This window comes from Lactuca serriola, chromosome 5 (assembly GCF_051521515.1).
Source record: "Lactuca serriola cultivar US96UC23 chromosome 5, Lser_US96UC23_V15, whole genome shotgun sequence".
Lineage (NCBI taxonomy): Eukaryota > Viridiplantae > Streptophyta > Magnoliopsida > Asterales > Asteraceae > Lactuca > Lactuca serriola.
Window position 1 is genome coordinate 91310671 of NC_136412.1, and position 21775 is coordinate 91332445.

At 37.4% G+C, this 21775-nt stretch overlaps 1 protein-coding gene across 1 annotated transcript; it reads left to right on the forward strand.

The window, feature by feature from the left end:
- Nucleotides 1-20301: 20301 nt before the first annotated feature.
- On the forward strand, nucleotides 20302-21183 carry LOC145049670 (putative F-box/kelch-repeat protein At4g22430). The gene has a single exon (XM_078998048.1). It carries the CDS (start codon nucleotides 20302-20304, stop codon nucleotides 21181-21183), a length of 882 nt encoding a protein of 293 aa, XP_078854174.1.
- Nucleotides 21184-21775: the final 592 nt, after the last annotated feature.

The window sequence follows — 21775 nt, forward strand, 5'->3', positions numbered from 1 at the left end:
GAACCTGAAGTTTTAGTTTTAAATAGAGACTTTATCTTTTTTGATGTTAAAATTGACAATGTTTTTTGTGATTTTTCTACAACTGTTGATACTAGTTTGAATTGTTTTAAAGTGTTTAATGAGATGTTTGATAATTCTAATGCTTGTAATGATGAAAATAAAAACTCACCACCTCCACAAGTCACTCCATCACTTACGCCCTCACTTTTCTCACAACCTATTTCTTGTTCATGTTCATGTGAGAAAAGTAAGGGTGTCGGTATGGAAAATAAATTTGAAAAAGGCAGTACATGTTTTAATAATAACATATAGATTTGTTTTAATTGTGGTATTGGTAGTCATATAGCTAGGAATTGTCTAAATAGAATGTTTGTACATTATGCGTCACAAAGAGGAGAGAACGAATTTAGAGGAAGGTCTTTAACTAGAAAGTCCTCTAGAACTCGTTCTCGGAATGATGATTGGAAACATGATTGTAGTACAAAAAAGGCAGTCCCTGAAAATAATAAAAAGGTTTTTCATTACAAAGTGCCAAACAGTTTGCCAAATCCGAACACGGCTCCGCCAAGATCGGTTTTGTCAAGGAGCAGCTCTGGGTCTTCAACCTCTTCTAGTAGAAAACTCAAGTACCCAATGCAAACTGATAAGAAAATTGTTTCAAAACCATTGGTGACTGTTAGGAAACCTAATTATCAACGGATGCCCAAAATAAATTCCAATCCATCATTTGCATCCTCTGAAAAGTCAGAAAGTAAAGAAAATTTTGAAAAAGTAAAGGGTCAACCCGGGAACGTGATGACCTGGGTTCACAAATCTGAATGATCCCGTACATTTTACAGGGACAGTTGCAGGGGAATGTCGTCAGACCTTGGTTCGTTGGCAGCGGATACTCCCGGCATATGACAGGAGATATCTCTTAACTGAACAACATTCAATCTTTTAATAGGGGATATGTTTCCTTTGCGAGTGGAGAAGGTGGCAAGATCACTAAGAGAGGAACCATTTCAAATGGAGTGTTAAGTTTCGAGAATGTCAACTTTGCTCCCGAGTTAAAGCATAGTTTTTTGAGTGTGTCTCAAATATGCGACAAAGGCTATTCTACACATTTCACTGACAAGGAATGTATGATTCTCAAGACATGCATTGTCATCCCATAAGAATGGATTCTTGTCAAATCTAAGAGGGATGGAAATGCTTACATTATTAATATCAATAGCAATATTCCCGAACAAGTTACTTGCCTCTTTTCAAAGGTCTCAGAACAAAATGCAATGCTATGGTACCGAAGACTCGGTCATGCTAACGCCAAAAAACCTAAATCGTCTTGCAAATAATGAGATGGTTCGTGGTCTACCTTACAAAGATTTTATAACGTTTGAGAAGTGTGTGTCATGTGCCCAGGGTAAACATCATAGAAAACCACACCTGTCAAAACAGGTTAACTCAATCAGTCAGGTGCTCCAATTATTACATATGGACTTATTCGGCCCAGTCAACGTCCTAAGCATCATCAGAAGTTCATACTGTCTGGTTGTGATCGATGATTTCTCTCGTTTTACATGGGTTTTCTTCTTATCCAACAAAGCTGGGGTTGCAGAACTGATAAAGAAGTTCATAGTGTTAATTGAGAACCAAACCAATAATCGAGTGAAGGCGCTTCGTACCGACAATGGAACAGAGTTCAAGAATTCTATTCTAGATCATTTTTGCGCGGAAAAGGGGATTATGTGTCAGTACAGCTCCGCTCACACACCTCAACAAAATGGTGTTGATGAAAGGAGAAATAGAACTTTAAAAGACGCTGCAAGGACGATGTTGTGTGACTCCAAGTTACCCGTTTCCTTTTGGGCTGAAGCAATTAACACTGTCTGCACATTCAGAATCGTATATTGATCAACATAGCTCAAATGAAGCCGCCGTATGAGATTCTATATGGTCACAAGCCTTCTGTCAGTCATTTCCGTGTATTTGGCTTCCCTTGCACCCTTCTTCACCTGGAGTCCAACCCTAAGTTTAATGCCAAAATCGATGATTGTTATTTCGTAGGGTATGTTGCACGCACCGCATATAGGGTCTACAATAAGAAGACGAAACAGATTGTGGAATCCTATGACGTGCGTTGGTTAGAGTAAAAAAACAGATGCTCAAGTAGGTCTGGATTGGTTATTTGATTACACATCACTTTTCAAGTCTATAAATGTGTGTTCAGATAGTTCATCTGGGTCTTTCTCTGGTTTGAAGAATGTTCCTGAAGACGAAGACAAAGAAGTTGTACATAGATCCCCAAGGGTATCCTCTTCACCATCTGAGGGAGAGTCCTCTGCGTCAACTGAGGGGGAGTCATATGTACTACCTGATAGTCTAAAATCTCCAGTTCAGGATGATACTCCTGATGCTGAAGCTACACCGCTCACTCCTGTTGAAAGATAGTTCATGTCTAGAGATGCTTCCGCTGTCACTTCAACTTTTATGGAACTACTCTTTCCTGAAGACATTTCTAATGAGTTTGTAGCAGAGTCATTTGGTGTGGAACAATCATAAAATGAAGGAGGTGTCAATATTCACAATCTTCCTGTTTCGCTTAATGATATCAGTCACGAGATACCCTCAAGAATTCAACGTGATCATCCGATCGAAAACGTCATTGGTCAGCTAAGCGATGGAGTTCAAACTAGAAGTCAGAGTGGAGATGTTAATACATGTCTCTATTCTTGCTTCATTTCTCAAATAGAGCCAAAGAACATTGAAATGGATTTGAATGAGCCCAGCTGGTAGACGCAATGCATGAAGAGTTGAATCAGTTTGAAAAGCTCGGGGTTTGGAAATTGGTTGAGTTACCAAAGTGCAAAAAGTCTCTTGACACACGTTGTGTCTATCAAAACAAGCAGGATGATTCAGGGGTTATAGTGCGAAGTAAAGCTAGATTGGTGGTTCGTGGGTTTCGACAAGTCGAGGGTCTTGATTATAACGAGGTATATGCTCCAGTAGCTCGCTTGGAGACTATTCGTATCTTTCTTGCATATTCCTCCTAGAACTTCACAGTTTATCAAATGGACTTCAAGACAGCCTTCTTGTATGGCAAGGTGAAGGAAGAAATCTATGTTGATCAGCCCCCTGGGTTCGTTAACTCAAAGTTTCCTAATCATGTCTACAAGTTAGACAAGGCTTTGTATAGGTTACATCAAGCTCCTCGAGCGTGGTATGCAACCCTAACAAAGCACTTGCTCGAGCATGGATACTCTCATGGTACTATCGATCAAACTTTGTTTATCAAGCATCTTGGTAATGATCAAATTCTGGTTCAAATCTACGTTGAGACGTTATCTTCGGGTCTACCAATCCGCAGCTATGCAAGGAGTTTGAAGGCGTTATGAAAAAGCGGTTCGAGATGAGTTCGTTGGGAGAGATGACCATGTTTCTAGGGCTTCAGGTCAAATAAAATTCAACCGGAATCCTGCTACATCAAGCTAAGTATGTGGAGGATATTCTTGAGAAGTTCGGGTTTCAAGACGCCAAACCTACATCAACGCCAATGGCCGAAAGACCTCTGCTAACTCCAGATACTGATGGCGAATCCGTAGATCAGACACACTACAGATCGATGATCGGATCGTTGATGTATCTTACTGCAAGCCGTCTAGACATCATGTTTGCAGTTTGTCAATGAACATGCTATCAGGCTAATCCTAAACTTTCACATCTTATTGTTGTCAAAAGATTTTTTTGGTATATCAAAGGCAGCCCAAAATTCGGTCTTTGGTATCCGAAAAATTCCGAATTTAATTTATATGCTTTTGCTGACAGTAATTATGGAGGCTGTGAGCTTGAAAGGAAATCTTCTTCAGGGAGTGTCAATATCTTGGAGATCGGCTGGTGTCGTGGCAGTGCAAGAAGCAACACATTGTTTCAACTTCAACAGCTGAAGCAGAATATGTTGTTGCGTCTGCCTGTTGCTCTCAAGTTATCTGGATCCAACATTAGTTGTTGGATTATGGTTTAAATTATCTAGAAACCCCTATTTACTGTGAAAATGAGGCTGCAATTCAAATTGCTAAAAATCCTGTCCAACATTCCAAAACCGAGCACATTGATATCAAAATTCATTTTATTAGAAACTGTTATGAATGTTCACTCATCCGACTGGAACAAGTTCCCACTGCTAACAATGTGGCGGATTTGTTCACCAAGCCTTATAACAAAGCTCGATTCGATGTGCTTGTGGGATTTTTGAAAATGATTCGTTTTGAGAAATTAATTTTATTTTTTAATTTTATTTTTTACTTATTTTAAGTTTTTTTTTTAATTTAATTTTATTTTCTTAATTCTTATTTTGTAGTTTATTTTTGGTTAGGTTAGTTTTAAATTTGCACATTTTAGTGATTTTATTCTCACCCATGCACAAATTTAGGGGGAGAAATAAACAAAAAAAAAAACAAAAAAAATAAGAATTTCAGAAAATCCAAAAACAATATAAAAACAGAAAATAAAAAAAATATGGTGCTTGCTTGTAGGTATGTGTCGGGAAGTGATATTACCAAGTGATAAAGAGTAATCTAAATCTGCGTAACGTACCAAAGCTGAAGTGTCTACACTCTGTGTTCAATGCGCTGGTAGGCACAGAATTTTTAAATGGACTTGACTAGGTAGATTTGAACTTATGGAAATCAAGACTTGATAAAATTAACCTAGTTAGATCCGTTTAGTCTGACAATACGACACTCAGATAGGTTGAGCAGGGAGATATATATGGCAGTCTACTGGTCACATTAAAAGAACTCGTATCTAGAACTGTGGATTAACTCTTCCTCGATGTGCCGATTTTATCCTTAATCCCGGTATTGATGGGGTGACTGGGGAATTCTGATAAATTAGGTCTATAGAAGATTATTTTCTTTCTCTCTGCCTGTTAGTCATATGTTTCCTCCTCTGCGTGATCGAATGATCCGACCTGGAATGTAACATATGCAACTCTATTTCTCTGCATCTTCTATCTATGCAATTCTTTCTATATGTTAGCCATATACTGTCTCCTTTGCGTGACTTACAATCCGACCTAGTACAAAGTATATGCATCATTCTTTTCTTAAATCCCTCTAAGACTTCAGTTAGTCATATGTTCCATCCTTTGCGTGATTGGAAGAGATCCGACCTGGGTGTATAGCATATGCATTCTAAATCTATCTTCTCTCTTAATAATTATCTGCTCATCCAATGTAAGGAGTATTCTGGAAGTTCTTGATTACTGGAGCATATCAGGAAGCGGGAAACATGTTTTAGTACAATTAAAATTGAACACTTACAGATTGTCTGTAAATCTCGTGCTCAATTTAGGTGGACAACAATATCCCTGGTTGTCGTCAGCTAAATGGTCCCTAGGAAATTTATCTTAAAAAATTAGGGCTCAAAATATCTTATCATTCATAGATTGTCCAACTTCGTCACAAATGTTTCGTGTTTAAGTGGACCACAATACCGACGATTGACTAGACAAAGACATGAAAATAAAGGTGTTGACAAGTGGATTAGGGCTGTCCAACAACTTTGATCCCAGCGTCACAAAAATTTATTTTCAGTAATTACTGAGAAAAATTAGTCTGTTTCTTTTATTTTTATTTTTATTTTTATTTTTATATTTTTTTTTATAATTGTCAAAATTTAATAGTTAATTTTAATTTTGGAAAATATTTTAATTTTATTTTTATTTTTGTTTCTTTTATTTTTATTTAATTTTAATTTTAATTTTATTTTAAATCCTCAAAAGTTATATTTTTGAAAAATTTGAAATTTGGACCGTGCCTTACACTGTGTGGACAGCAGGTAAAATTGTCAAGGGTATAAAATGGGAGGTTTACCACCAGAAACTCACTTCACCCGTCATTCCTTTATTTCCGGCCGCAAACACTCTCTACCCTCTCCTCTCTCGAAATGTTTTTTCTTTTCTTTTGCGAAATTGTTCAGTGAATCTCGAAGGTATAGCAAAACCGACCATAGGAATGTGTTTTATTCATCAAATCGATGGATTTTGGGGCTAAAATCGAACAAAAAAGAATTCGTCGGCGTTTACGGCCCAAGCTTACCGCCAGGAGTTTACGGGCATAAACTCCATTTGCGGCCATAAGCTTACGGCCATGAGTTTACGGCCGTAAACCCAAAGTTGACCGCAAACTTAATTTTAGTCAAAATTAATTTTAATTTTGGGGCCAAATTATGTTTAATAAATAAGAGAACAATAAAACTTTAACTATTTTAATTTGTTTTCTCACTTGGTTCGTTTTAGTGCAGATCAAATGGTAACTTTAAAATTCGTAGATATGCACAACCTGGCCATTGTACTTGCAGATCCCCCAGTTGCCCACGGAGACTTCAAATCGATGATTCATGGTTTGATAGAATGCTGTCGTGCCTCCACTATCACCATGAACACTATGGTCTATCAGAACATAATAATGGAATTTTGGCAAACTGCTAAGATGACAGGAGATGACGGTGGAGCAGTGACTGTGGATGCAATTGTTAAAGGATGCAAGGTTGTGATCACCGAGCAGTTCATTAGAGAAACATTGCTGATCAATGATTTACCTAGCTTTCCCACTGAGATCGGAATCGAAGACGCCCAGAAAATTCTGAGGAAAATGGGGTACGAAGACGTTTCTCCTCCTTCTATGAAGAAGCTTATGCCGCCTTATTGGAGATTCCTAGCTCATGTGTTCGTGAGCTACATCTCCGGCAGGAGATCTGGTGCGAATGAAATATCTCTGAGAAACACTGGAGCTATAGTTTCTCTTGCTGCAGGAATTAGTTTCAACTTTTCAAGGTTTATCTTGGATGATTTCGTAGTCAACATCAATGCTATCACACGAGATACCTTCTTGATGTATCCCAGGTTTATTCAGCTATTCATCAACAGCAATTTCCTGATATGATCAAAGAAGGAGATTCACTTGATATGAAGTCCTTAGGCCCTCGCACTATTGGGCTCATCAAACAAAATCGCAAAGGAAAAGTCGTCTTTCAAGGACTATATACGCTTGTAAAATTCGGAAGATTTGCTAAGCCAAATGAGGTGTCTGAGTCTCATGGATCCTCTGACAAAATATATTTTGAGCCTACTTCATCAGAAAAGGTGATCTCGGAAGGCGACGTGATCACTGTGTCAGATCAGGAAGGAGAGAGATTGTTGTTCCCAATGTTATTATAGCCGAGGAGCATAATCTGCAATCAGTCCAAGTTCAAAGTGACTATAATGAAGGGTCTTCTAAGCAGACAATTGAGACTGATCAATATAAAGATCTGACCTTACAGGCTTTGATAAAGATGAGATTCCGACTAACTTTGGAAGTAACGAAGATTTTTTGTCGAATGTAAATCTCAACACACTACTTGACGATATCCATGATGTTGCTCACCCAACAACGGAGATAAGGGAATCTGATGACGTTCTCAAGTCAACACCTGTTACTACAGATCAAGTGGTTGATACAACAACTCCAATAATGACAGTATTCGGGATTCCTCCCCTTGATGTTGTTTCACCTACTACTGAACCACTTCAAAGTGATGATGCAACAATCCATACCTCACAACCTCCGACAAAGAGAAGAAGACGTGATCCCAGACGTGGGCCACTGGATTCTGACCTATCTCAAGGCCTACCAATTACACCAACAACTACCCCTGCTATCGTCTCAACATAACCTTTACGTGAAGGCCCTAGCACCACCTTTGAGGTTTGTGGTTCCTCTGCTCCAACAAGATTCTCCCCTCCTAGGCCAGATCTAGATGATGCCTCTATACGGCTAGCCATGCATCTAGCTTAGGAGAAAACTTCTATACCTTCTTCTAGAGCTAAAGGAATTTCCTTTAAAGAAGGGCATTCAGGAGAAGTTGTTTCAGCCATTGATGAGCTTCAAAAAAGAGTAAATGTACTTGATCAAAAGAACATAGAGCTCAATATCCAAGTTTTGATCTTCAAGAGGACAAGCTTCAGAAGAGAGTAAATGATCTTTTGAACGAGAATGCAGAGCTAAAGATTCAAGTTTCTGATCTTCAAGAGGATAAAGCTTTGAAGACCAAACAGATGTCTGACTTACAGAATCACTTTAATCTTCTCACCTCAAGTTACTTTGATTTGAAGAAGAAGTTAGAGGAGGAACTCGGTGACAAGTTTAAGACGTCCGCTAATGAATCAAGGATCAATCTGCATATCAAAGCTCACCCTACTGTGACATATGCTCAAACATCACGTGTTGTTGATACATTTGAAGAAGAACCTGTTTAAGCTCCAAGTGTTGTGGCCTTAAAACGTGCCAAACTGGCCAAATCTGCTGAAAAAGGTCAATACTTGTTTAAAAGGAGCTCAGATCAGAATGCTCCAGCAGGTTAGCTATCATACCCCAAAACCAAGAACGGCGGAAACGTTCTGGGGCGGAGGACGCTATATACAGTATCACAACAATGAAAAGTAGTAAACAAGCAACAATATCATCCATTGCATTAATAATATAATTTTAATACAAGTGTTCTGTCAAATTATAATAGACACTAAAGAATAAATCAAAATGAAAGATGCGCCTTGAACGAGCACCATCTTCCCTGAACCTTGCATCGGTACCTTTCTATGGTTGACCTGAGGATACAAGTTATTTTGAAAGAGAGTATCAGCTTTAAAGCTGGTGAGATCATAAGTATTTCAGTGTCTTAATTTGTATGTAAGTATTTGTATGTCTATGAATTGTAAGTATGGAGAATGTATATGAACTGTAAGAATAAAAATGTATATGAATTGTAAGTATAAAAATGTTTTGTATGATCCTAGGAAGCCCTATGTTTCCTACTAATCGTATCCTTCTACCAAGGCATCTAGTGTTTGTGTGTATGGCTCTTGTAAGAGAGTGTATTTTCCCAAATCTGACTATCATTAACCAAAAATATAGTTTCTACATTACCGTGCATCGTGTGAAAATTCACGAAGTGAATGTAATGGGAAAATGAAATAGTACTATGGTGTAGTGTCCAACTACAACCATACTAATTACCTAAAGTCTAGGGTAATTCTTCTAAGTATTGTAGTATTTGTAATAAATAACTACTTCTGTACTCAATTGCCTTATTTGAGGGATAAGGTATAATGTGATGGCTAGATCCCAGGCTATACGCTCCCCTGTCAAAGGGATTTTGAGACCTTTACACGCCCATGCATATATGCACTACGTGACACATCCACATTACAATGATCATGTATACCCATCACAATTGCGTTGTGATTCATCGGTATAGTTAGATCCTGAACTTGTTCCATGCTATAGCACCTAGTGACGTCTGTCCTATGTATATGTAAGCGTACTCATGTAAGTGTGATCATGTAATTGTACTCATGTAAGTGTAATCATGTAAACATATCTATGTAATAGTATAGTAATGTACTGTAATGTTCTACGTGTGCTAGCTGTAATGTGTGTTCTCTCTCTATCTAGCATGTATAGTAATGTACTGTGTGTACTAGCTATATTGTGTGTTCTCTCTCTATCTAGCAAGTATTGACTCATGATTGAACTGACTCATTGTATTATATTGTGTTCTAGTAATAGTTCTAGTATCTTCCTAAACTACCCATATTGTAGCTTACTAGTAATATAAATGGTACGTATGAACATGGATGTATACCCTTGCTACCCAAGGGCATTGGATGAACTGGAAGGACCTTTATGACTATATATGTACATATTATATATAACTAATATTTAAACAACCTTCGGACGGATACCCGATGTCCCACCAGACCACATCTCAAGCGCGAAAAGGAAATAGGGTGGATAGCCTTCCTAAGTCTTTTAAACATTTCTTATATAACTATACATATAGAGGCATGCAATTTGTAATATAAAAGCATAAAATAAGTTTTGTAAAACCTTTGATCAAAATTATTATCTAAGAAAAGATCGACTTGATGTCAATCTATAAAACGGTTTGAAAGCATGGGTTTGATAAAACAGTTTAAGTATAAATAAACATTTATTGGAAACACAATTATAAATGAGTTTGAAATGGAACATACAGAGTAAAATGTACAGTTTAATAAGGAGTTTTAAACATACGAAGTGTTTATAAAAATCATTTGAAGGAAACTGTTTGGTAAAACGGCTAATGAGTAGCCAATCATTTGAATGCTGCTTATCAATCACATGTGATTGATATAATAACTAGCATGATTCTACTTGTATCCCCTCCCCATAAAACATTTAAAAACAATTAAAACATTGATTAAGGAGTATGAACTCACCTGTTGTGGGCAGTGTTGTAAAAATCGGTCTAGGCGGCCGATTAATCGGGGATTAATCGCTAGGCGGTCTTCAACCGAATAGGATTAATGTTAATCGGTTGGCTTAATCGGTTTTGGTCAAAGGGAGTCAAAGTCGGAGCTCGACGGGTCTAATCGGTCCTAGGCGGTCCTAATCGGTCCTAGGCGGCCTAATCGGCCAAAATTTTCAAATTTTCACATTTTAAATATTAAACCAAAATTTTCAAAATTTCAAAAGTTCATAGTATTTCAATGTTCAACTAATATATAAAAATTTAAAAAAAAATTAAATTTTAAAGTTTTTCTCCAATATTTTCAAAATTTCTATGTTTTCAAATATACAAATACCAAAATTTACTTCTTTTCTTAACATATATTAAAATTTGAATAACTTTTCTTATTAATTGGATGATAAATTATTGTTCTTTTTAAACGTATTATTAAACTTTTATGCTTATTTATTTATATTCTTACGATTAAAGTTATATTTATAAATTTTTATATATTTTGCTTAATAATTAATGGTCCCCGATTAATCCCCCGATTAGTCCCCGCCTAACCGATTAATCCCTAGACTCCAGTCCACCGACTAGCTAACGTCTAACGTTTTCTGCAACATTGGTTGTGGGTGATACGGATGAACTGAAGAGGTAGGACAGCTAGGTGTCAAGTGAAGTCTTGAACACACTCTATGATCCTAGTTAACATATAATATCACATAGATGTAACAAATTAGTCTATAAACAACTAATAAACAAGTCAAGACACCCTAGGACATGCTAAACACCTTTATCAAGTGTTATTAGCCTCTAGGATTGCATCTAAGTGTTTGTAGGGGAAGCTATTGTGGGTAGGGCTCAAGGAAAACTCCACCATGAGGTTCACGGCCCTAATGACCCTACTAAATGAGTTTACGGCCGTAAACTCATGAGTTTATGGCCGTAAGCTCATACTTAGGTGACCATTTGATGTTTGATGCTCTATAAGGCCCTAATAAGCATTTCTACTTAATGGCTTGGTCTATGGAAGAGTTTAGGGCATTATATAACTCCTTTTAGGAGTTTACAGCCCTGGGACAATATCCCATGGAGATTATGGCCGTAATCTCCCTTGGATGGGTGTTCTTGGTGTTTTCAAGTCCCTAAATCAACTAGGAACTAAACTATGCTAGTGTACAAAGCTTTAGAAGAGTTTATAGCACCATTTGGCACTATTGTTTGGAGTTCACAGCCTTGGAATTTCTTGGGCCGTTAACACTGTACTCTTGGTGTTCTAAGGGTGTTTGTTAGTCCTAAACTCATTAGGGTACATGTCTAAATTAGTCTCTTGGCTTAAGGAAGGCTTTTAGGGTGTTTTGGCACCTAAAAATGGAGTTCACGGCCCAAGAACATCCTTGGCCGTGAACTCACTTCTAGCCTTTGATTCTTAATTATTTTGTGGTCTAAACATGTAATGGTAGCTTCTAGGTTGAGTTCCAAGGCTTGGAGGGACATTGGGCACACTTTGGCTCTCATAAAGGAGTTTACTCCCCAAGGTGTTCTTGGGCGGTAAACTCATAGATCTTAGTGTTTTCCTATGATTTCTAGTGCATTAAGCATATAAGAAGCTTTAAAACAACACTAGATAGAAGTACTCACTTTCCGGAACGAAAGTCCGAAAGTGAGTAACAGTGTTGGAATAACAGTGTTGCACAAAACCCTAGTGCACCCACTCTCCTGATATCTACTTAAGTGTAAAACCTGAAATCCTCAAAAGTATGGAAATTATTTGTAACTGTTCTAATCTTCTAATGACTTGACATGGTTTTTATAGAATGGAAATTTCGGGTTGTCACATCAGCCTACTATCACTTTCACAGATCTTGAAGATAATCGTTTTACACATACATATGGTGATAGATCTAGGATCGTTTCTTGGGAATTTCACGATACCCTGAACATGTGGATCATGAAACGGAAGAGTGGTAAAACTGAACTATATAAAGATGCTCATGATTTAAATTCTTGGACGAGAGTCGATCTGTCAGAGCTATCACATGACCCTTTTGCCAATGTCTCTCAGAATCCTTAGGCTACGCAGTTCAAGCATTTCTTGGAAGATCAACCTCTTCGAACCGTGATGTGGCCGACTACCAATCAAGTGAAGCAGATCCCTATTCTTCAGAATCATCCAGATGGATCTTTACAGTCTATGCTATATTGGGTGTTTGATGAAACTACATCATCTGCTGTGATCAAGCATGATAAAGGATGCATTCGCCTGTACGACAAACGAGACCTGCTTCAATTTGGGAAGTGGGATATGCATCAGTTGAGCCATCATCAGATTAAAGTTTCAGAAGACATCTTTGAGCCAGCCGCCAAAGAGTTTTCATCTATGGTTGTGGAGATCATTAACAAACGGATGTGGAATGGAGCGATAGGAGAGTCAGGTGTGCTGTTGGTCGACAAAGACTGAGCTCAAGCTAGCACCAAACCAAGCGGGAGATTTGAGGGTCTATTTTGTGGTTCGGTCTAGGCTATCATTGTAATAAGCTCTTTTGAGTTTGTAACTGAGTTTGGTAGGTTGTTTTGTAGTTTACGGCCACGGTGTGAGTTTATGGTTGTAAGCTGTTTATGGCCGTAAACCCAGTGTCCGGCCCAGCCCACTATATATAGGGGTTTTTAGGTCATTTATGGTTGTTGATGCCACAACAGTTCACGGTTGTTCAGAGCAAGTTGTACCAGACGTTTTATGCAATCTAAGCATGTACAAGCTTGTTTCTAATATGTTTTCTACTCCTATTCTTGTTAATTTTATTGTATGTTTGTTTTGATTACTGGTAAAATCCGTTTTAGGACCTTACACTAGAAGGTTGACTTTGACTAGGACGTTGACTTTGACCAGAGGGTAAAATGGTCATTTTACCCTAAAAAGGATTATCAAATTTTAATTAAGTGTTGTTATGGAATTGATAGTCAGGGAGTCGTTGGAGCAGCAAACAGGGATTCCTCACTCGAGTTTTCCGCAGTCAGTCGTACGAGGTGAGTTTCCGTTCAGTAGGAACGGGTCTAAGGCACCAAGGTCGGCCCGTAGATTGATATGTTAGTAGCTAAGTGGGGGTAGGGCCCGTATCTCATAGTAGCCGAGTATGGGAGGGGACCGTATCTCACAGTTTAGTTTGATTAAGAATATATGCCTGACTGATAGACTTAGTTATACTGGTAGTCTATGTGATACTTGTATGTTCGTTTCGTAGTTGAGTGTGGGCGGGGCCCGTATCTCGAAGTAGCTGAGTGTGGGCGGGACCCGTATCTCAGAGTCAGTAGAGTGTGGGCGGGGCCCTTATCTCCTAGTTAGCGGAGTGTGGGCGGGGCCCATATCTCTCAGTTGCATGTTATATGTGTATGGTATGGGGTAGCTTGGGGAAGCGTACTAAGCTTTGTGCTCACGGTTTCAGTTTTGGTTTCAGGTACTTCCACTAGCAAAAAGGGAAGGGCTCGGGAGGATCGCATGGCACACACCACGGTCTTCAGCCTGGGAGTTTTACTCTAATATCTTGATATGATATTTGATATGTAATAAATATTATGATATTTGAGACACATGGTTTATGATTTTATAACTAGGAGATAATATTATGGTTTTAATAATGTTTTGAAAACGAAAGTTTTGGGTTGTATTTTTGGGATGTTTCATGTCAGATAGACCGAAGGGGAGGCTAGCACCCAGATATGTTCGACAATATCTGGTCAGACAGACTGAAGGAGAGGCCATCACCCAGATATGCTCGGCAGTATCCGGTCAGATAGATCGAAGGGGAGGCCAGCACCCAGCTATGCTTGGCAGTATCCAATCGGACAGACCGAAGGGGTATGTCGGGCACCTAGATATGTCTGGTAGTATGTGGTTATGTGGTATCATGAGGGAACTCACTAAGCTTCGTGCTTATAGTTTTCTGTTTTGGTTTCAGGTACTTCTTCCTCAAGAGGAAAGGAGTCGACATGATTGCAACGCACCACACTATGTTTTCCGCACATGGGATTCTTGGGATTACACTGTGACACTATTTTATGATGATATGTTCTGATTATTGATAAACTGGTTTTTGACATGGGATGATATGATGGATGTTTTATACTATTGGTTTTATAATAATTTAATTACAAATAAAATTTTCGGTCTTGAATTTTGAGATGTTACAATTTTCTTAATGGTTTTGTACCTACTTTAATTTTGGTTGGCTACTTTTGTACTAAATGGGTATATAATGAAAATCAAGTTTTTTTTGTTCTTTTATCTGTTGATCATCGAAGCAACAAGAAAACATTATTTTTTTTAAATACATATTTTATAACCATTTAATAGCTATGTAAAAGATACGACTACTCAGCAGCTAAGACCACAAACCTTACTCAAACGTCCACGGATGTCTTTAAGTAAACATTTCTTTTTCCATTATTTTATTAGTATCATAAAATAAAAAAGACATCCACATGTGTTTAAATTGTTTAACTGGTCTCATAATAACTAGTATGTTGTTGTGCCAATTGTATCTTTTGACATTTTTAATGAGTCACGAGCAATATCTAAATCGAACAAACCTAACTATTTTTATATTTATTGGTTAAAGTTTTTGATATTTAATATTGTGTGGGGTTTTATGTGGTTCATTTTGAAGGAACATAAACAAGTTGCTATTTTTTGAAATAGACAGTTCGATTTCGTAATATAACCATAAAATAACAATGTATTTTGAAAATAGGTTGTCAAATGTTGAATTATACTTGCGTAGACTCATTTTCACGCATGGTCGGCTGTATATAGTTGTTTCCCTTGTCACAAGTAAAAAAAGTTTGAACGTACTCATATGTGACGATGAATGTCGTTCAACTAATAAAACAAAAAATGTTGTCTATAAATAGTTCCTTCAACTACTATACATATTTACTGATTTCAGAGTAGTTTCTACACATTTCAGTAATATCAATAACCCTGCTTTTTTATAATTATTCTACAATATTTATATAAATTTTTATTTTATTTATGCGCTCCCCGCGTTAAACACGGATCATATAGTTAAATATTTATACGACCTCCTTAAAAGCATTAATTTTTGTTTAAGTGTTTTCATTACAAGAACAAGCACCTATACATACGAGATCTATAGGGACGACATATGTTGTCGCAATAGTCGTCCTATACGGACTACATGTTGTTGCCATAGAGTTGACTAATTATTTTTGACTTTTGAAACTACACTGACGACCTCTCGTCTCAACATGTTAGGCGGGAACGAAAGTGGCTTTGGCGCGTTCTTGAAACACCTATGGGTAGGGGTGGTCAAAAATATCCGCATCCGAACATCCGATCCGAAAAATCCGAAAATCCGATCCGAAAATACCCGAAAAATCGGATATCCGAAAATTCGGATACCCGAAATTCAGATATCCGGTTTTTCGGATTCGGATACGGATATTAAAATGTGAAATTTTCGGATATTTCGGATATCCGAAATCCGAAATATATAGTATAAAAAATTATTAAAATAGGTTTAATGCATTGGGTTATTTCATTTGAAATTCAAAAAGACAAATTATTAACATTTTTACTTGGTACGCAACGTGGGGATGGTATAAATGTTACATTTTTTATGTTGATTTTAGTAATTTGAGTTTGATTTCTCAAGATCTTCAGGTATCATGAGGTAACTTGCATTTAACCGGACCAAATGAAGTCTTATTATACTTAACAAATGCACGGAAACGATCTTGTTCTTGGAGGGTTTATTTTATTTATTTAAAACTAATGAAATTCGGATATCCGGTTTAATATCCGAATCCATATCCGAAATTTCGGATATCCGAATTTCGGATATCCGAAATTTCGGATACAGATTCGGATATCAAAAATCAACTATTCGAATTTTTGGATATCCGAAATTCGGATATCCGAATTTTCGGATATCCGGTTTTGAACACCCCTACCTATGGGGGACGACTTCTCCCTCCAATAAATAAAAAAATAAATAAATAACATATATTTTAAATCCTTTGACGGAAATAATGGGGAAGGTCGTTTTGGGGATAGCTATGGGGAAGGTCGTTTTGGGGATAGCTATAGGGACGACTTGTCGTCCTCACAGCTCTCTACAGCCAAAATTAGAACAGCCCCTTCGTTTCATTCACGCACGCTAACTAATCAATCATCGGTCTCTCTCAATCGGTCGGTCAAAGATTCTTCCCTGGCGGCTTCCACACCTCCCACCACCGGCAAATCTTCTTCCTCTTTCCACCGATCCTCATGCTAGTTGCCGAAGACCACCGACGATCAGCTTCAACACCGACGATTCCAACTATCGGCTTTCTTTTCACCCCCGGTTACGAGTTCTAACAATTACAAGCCCCACTCTGGCGACCTAGGTTAGTAATTCTCGGTTAGAAACTGGAATTGGGGTTTAGGTTAGCAATTATGTGTTTGAAACTGGAATTTTGATTTTCTATGGTTTCATAGCTCTCACAGAAAATCATCGACGGAGAGGAATGTCGAACACCGTCGTGAATGGCCTTGACGAAGCTGGCGGAGGTATCATTGCTCAAATCATCACTTATTCTCTCCAATCGGTACTTATCCTTCCCTTTTACTCTCTCTGTCTACTTCCTATTGGTCTGAAGAAGATGATGATATGACTGACAATGCTGATCTAGATACAACATACCTTCATACTAATGGAAATGCTGTAAGCTTTTGATACATTATTAGATCTCCGTGTGTGTTTGTAACTGATACCTGATATTCCATCTTGAAACACACACTTTTAAACATATGTTTGGCATCTACCAAACAGGGTCATGGGAGCTTACCAGAACATAATAATGCAAATGGAGAGCATAGTGAATCTAGAGACCTGCATGGTGTTCAACCAGATCCTGTAGCTGCTGATATTCTTAGGAAAGAACCAGAGCATGAGACCTTTGTAAGGCTAAGAATCAGGCCATTTGGTAATCTTCTCTCTTTCTTTTTGTTTGTAATTTCATCGATGCAGGAAAACAGATATACACACAAGTATTTGAAAATTGAAAAATCTTCTTTCTTTCCAACTCCTCTTATTGCAGAGACACCATCTTCTGATGAAGCAGATGTTTATAGAGCATTACAAGGCTGTCTTGAGCTGCGAAAGAGCTATGTGTTCAGAGAAAGCATTGCTCCATGGGAGAAACAAGTTATATCTGATCCTAGTTCTCCAAAGCGTAATCCAAATCCTTTTGAGTATACCCTGAGACAAAATATGATGTAGGTTTGAAGTTTCTGACACAAGTTTGTTCTTGATGCTTATTTTCTTGAATCTTGACTTGATATTCAAATGCTTGCAGCATTATTTTCAAATGGAAGATGGCGTGGTTCATGTTTATGCAGATAAAGATTGTAAGATAGCATGCATCAAAAGCATCTGTTGAGGTTCATTAAGTCGAAGTTCAGAAAGAAACCAGATGAGGTAATGCATCATATCTATTTCTTAATCATTTAAAAATGTGTTTCTCTTTTGCATGAATCAAAGTTTCTTTTTTCCTGTTTTAGGTTGTAATATTTTGTGATGGGACATATCTGACCTTAAAAGAGGTTTTTGAGAGCTTGGATTTAACCGGGTAACTTTACTATCTGTAGAACAATTATATCTTCTTTTGTGAATGTTTTTTTTCTGATCATAAGTCTTGAATGTAGATGTCCACATTTCATCGTTATGATCAATTAGATGTCCACATTTCATCGTTTTGATAAATTCAATCTGAAATACAACCTCTGTGGTCAAAGTAGGCTTTTGGAGATTTTCTTGAAACAGGACAATCTTATTCAGGGTATGTTTCCCTACTTTTTTCAGGTCGTTTTCTTGCTGAGGTAACAAGCCAAGTGTTTGCAGATCTTGAAGCGAGTAAATATCTATATATGGAAGAAAGCAAAGTGAATGAGACAAGTGAGTTTTGAAATCCATGTTATTTATTTATTCCTTTTATCTGTTTTGATTCATGCATGACACTTACACTTACACTTAAAGCTTTTGCCTTTTGGCTGATGGCTGAATACAGAATATCTATATATGGAAGAAAGCAAAGTGAATGGGACAATTTAGCTACTTGGATTATAAACAATGAATTTTACAGTGAGAATGTTGTCTGGTTGATTCAGGTGATCTCTTACTACAATACTTTAAAAGACACCAATGTTTATACTTTAATATCAACTAACATTATAATTTATATGCATACTTGTGTTGTTTAGCTACCCTGACTTTACAACATATACAAAGAAATGGGAATTGTGGCATCATTTCAGACAATTTTGGATAGTGTTTTAATCGATCAAGATTCACATCCCCAGTTGCATGTTTTATTTATTCATCTTTTATTTATAAAAATCATTAAAATGTGGTCATGTTACTTACAATTTACACTTTTTTATTTTTTGCAGAAGGTGGTTTGGATTATGTTCAGTTGAAATCCGTTTAGCACTGAATGAGATTGCATTCTGGATGGACATCTTCGGATGATGAAGATGAAATAGATGCCATGGATCAAGATCAAGGTTATTTCTTCTCCTAGTTCCTTCATCCTTTTTTTTTTTTTTTTCAGATAATGAAAGTGGGAAGAGTGCAAGAAGCTTTAGGGAGCAAAAAAAGGCACACTATGATGAGAAACAATCCATTGTTGATGGTGTTTTTTATAAACCATATAGAATGTAGTGTTTTGAGATTGTATCAAATATTAATGTTTTGCAATTAAATTTACCGTTTTATTTATTTTGTAAATTTACTGCTTTACTAATTTTGTGATGTGAAAACTGGGAAATTATAGAGAAAAAAGAGCAGGTGTATTGGCATACATATAGAGACGACATGTCGTTTCTATAGGTGGATCTATAGAGACGACATGTCGTCTCTACAGGTGCATCTACCACGATGACATACTGTTGCTAAAGGGTAGGGCAAGTCGACTCATCTCTATCTATGGAGACGACGTGTTGTGTTTATAGATATACCTATAGAGGCGACATGTCGTCTCTATAGCTTCATCTATGGAGACTAGCAATGTATAGCGACGAACCAGAACAGGACGACATGTCGTCTCTAAAGGATAGCTATTGCGACGATATTTAGCGACGGTCAAAAAGATCTATTGCGACGGGGCTATGAGGACGAGAGCTACAGTCGTCCCGGACACCTATAGGGACGACTTTTTTAATCTATAGACACGACATTTGTCGTCCCGATAGGTCCCGTTTCTTGTAGTGTTTCCAACGATTATTAAACAGCCTAATTTATATATTTTCTTTGATAAAATAGTTAATACATTTTTTATTTAAAAATAAAATAAAAGCCCACATTAAACTAGCCCATTAAATCAAGTCGGTTGATTAATATGTCTTGTTGCGCAAAGCTCAATCCATTGAAATTTGAAACCCTATTAAAATCCGCTTGTCTCAGCTCAACCCATTGTGAAATCATTAACCTTACGAAAATTACCGAAGGAAGTTGGCGTTTGTGTTTCTGTTACTACTACCCGGACCCACCTTGCAGTTGGATGCATGGAAGACGACGATAAGAGTAACACAAGCAATCAATTTAATGATGATGGCGATGAGAACCAAATTGTTGAACTACTTCTGCGTACCAATATTTCCAGCAAGAGAAAACAATTTTTTTGGTATGATATTCGAAACTTTCCTGATTCGTTGCTTATAGAAATTCTCGCCAGATTACCCGTGAAATCTATTTTTATTTTTAAAAGTGTGTGCAAGCATTGGCAAACCCTAATTTCTCACCCTTCCTTCTGCCGATTCTATTACTCGGTTCGCAATTCCAATGCAGCATTGTCCTCGCGGCCTTTCAGAATCTTGAGTAGGTACTCTGGCGTACCGAACTTCAAGGAGTTTGTTAATCGTCTTGGTACTGAAATCGACAATACGTTCGAATTCTCTGTTCTTTTTCTCTCTACCTTTAAAAAAAGTATGATCAATTTAGGGTTTTAGCTATGAGTAATGGTTTGATTCTATGTCGTTGGCTTTCTCCAGCACCGTTTGTTTACTACATCTGTGATCCACTCACTCGAGAATGGGTCACTTTACCTAGTTGTGGACCCAACTACCAATATTCCTTCAAGGAAGGGCTTATTACTAGGGTTAATGAAGATCATATGCTTACAGGTTATACAGTTGTTAGGTTCAAACATTTTAAATCGGATTATCTCAATTTAGAGATGTTTACATCTGAAACTGGCAAATGGATCAACTACAAGCTACCTTGCCCTATTCCCATCCAACTGCAGGAACTTGCCGATGGCCCAATATATTGTTACGGGGCTCTCCATTGGGAAGTTTTTAAAAAATATCATGGAGTTCATGCCCTGCTTGGATTTCGTCCTTACAAAGATCCAAAATCTGTTCGCATAATTCCACTTCCTGTGACAAAGAGCTCGAGAGTGCCTTCTCAAATATGTGGTGAGAGCCAAGGCACCCTTCGCTATTTCGAGGTGGCTGATTATTCCGCCCCATATTTGTTCAGCATGTGGTCTATGAAGGATTATGAGAAAGGAGAATGGTGTTGTGAGTTTAAAGTGAGACGTAGCGATCTTCATTCTAATGATCTGGAATTGAGTAATTGGCTGTTTCGGTGCGGATGGATTTTTCCTTTATCATTTCATCCATTGAATCCAAATGTTGTGTATTTGCAATGCATGGCGCCTAAGCGCATTGTGTCGTATAATATTCTGAATAGAAGGCTGGATGTTGCTTCAAAACCGATTGAAATCGATCAATTCATTTTATCATCTTTGGCGATCCCATTTGTGTTACCAAGATGGCCGGTGCTTGTTCCAATTGCCACTTTTAAAAGCAAAATAAAGAGGGTAAAGTGAAGAAAATAGCAATGTCTTTTACCATCTTTACAGATATAGGCAATGTATTTCATAATTTCATCATGCTTACATTTTTGACAAAAAGTGTCTACCAAATTTAAGTGTCTTGTTTGGACATTGAGGACTATGATCGGTCATTACGTTTTTTCTAAAAATTGATGTACCTATAATACCCTTTTGTTGGTCGTGTTCAAGTTCACTATTGTAATTGGAAACCATCTGGGATTTAATGCCTGTGCCTTCATGAACAACAACTCCAACCTGTTTTACTTCCCTATATGTTTTCTTTAATTTACTCTAAATGTTCTTCTTTTTTAGTTGTGTTCAGTTCATTGACTTTGATCAAACTCTATCATCCTATAGACAGCAACAGAAGAAAAACAAAATAAAAAAAAATAGCAAATTTTGTTAAAATATCCATCATAATTAAGCAACCAAGAAACTAAACTAGTAAGATAAAGCTATGGAAAGACAAAAGGACATATAATCTAAATTAGTTTACAAACACTAACAACCCAAATTTCATGCCTTATAGCAATAATAATCAAGACCGTTTATTAAACCCATTTTTCCTGTTACCCGGCTTTGAAAA

Bases quoted from the DNA above. Each gene is read 5' to 3' on its own strand.
- LOC145049670 (XM_078998048.1), top strand. From the start codon at position 20,302: ATGAGTAATGGTTTGATTCTATGTCGTTGGCTTTCTCCAGCACCGTTT.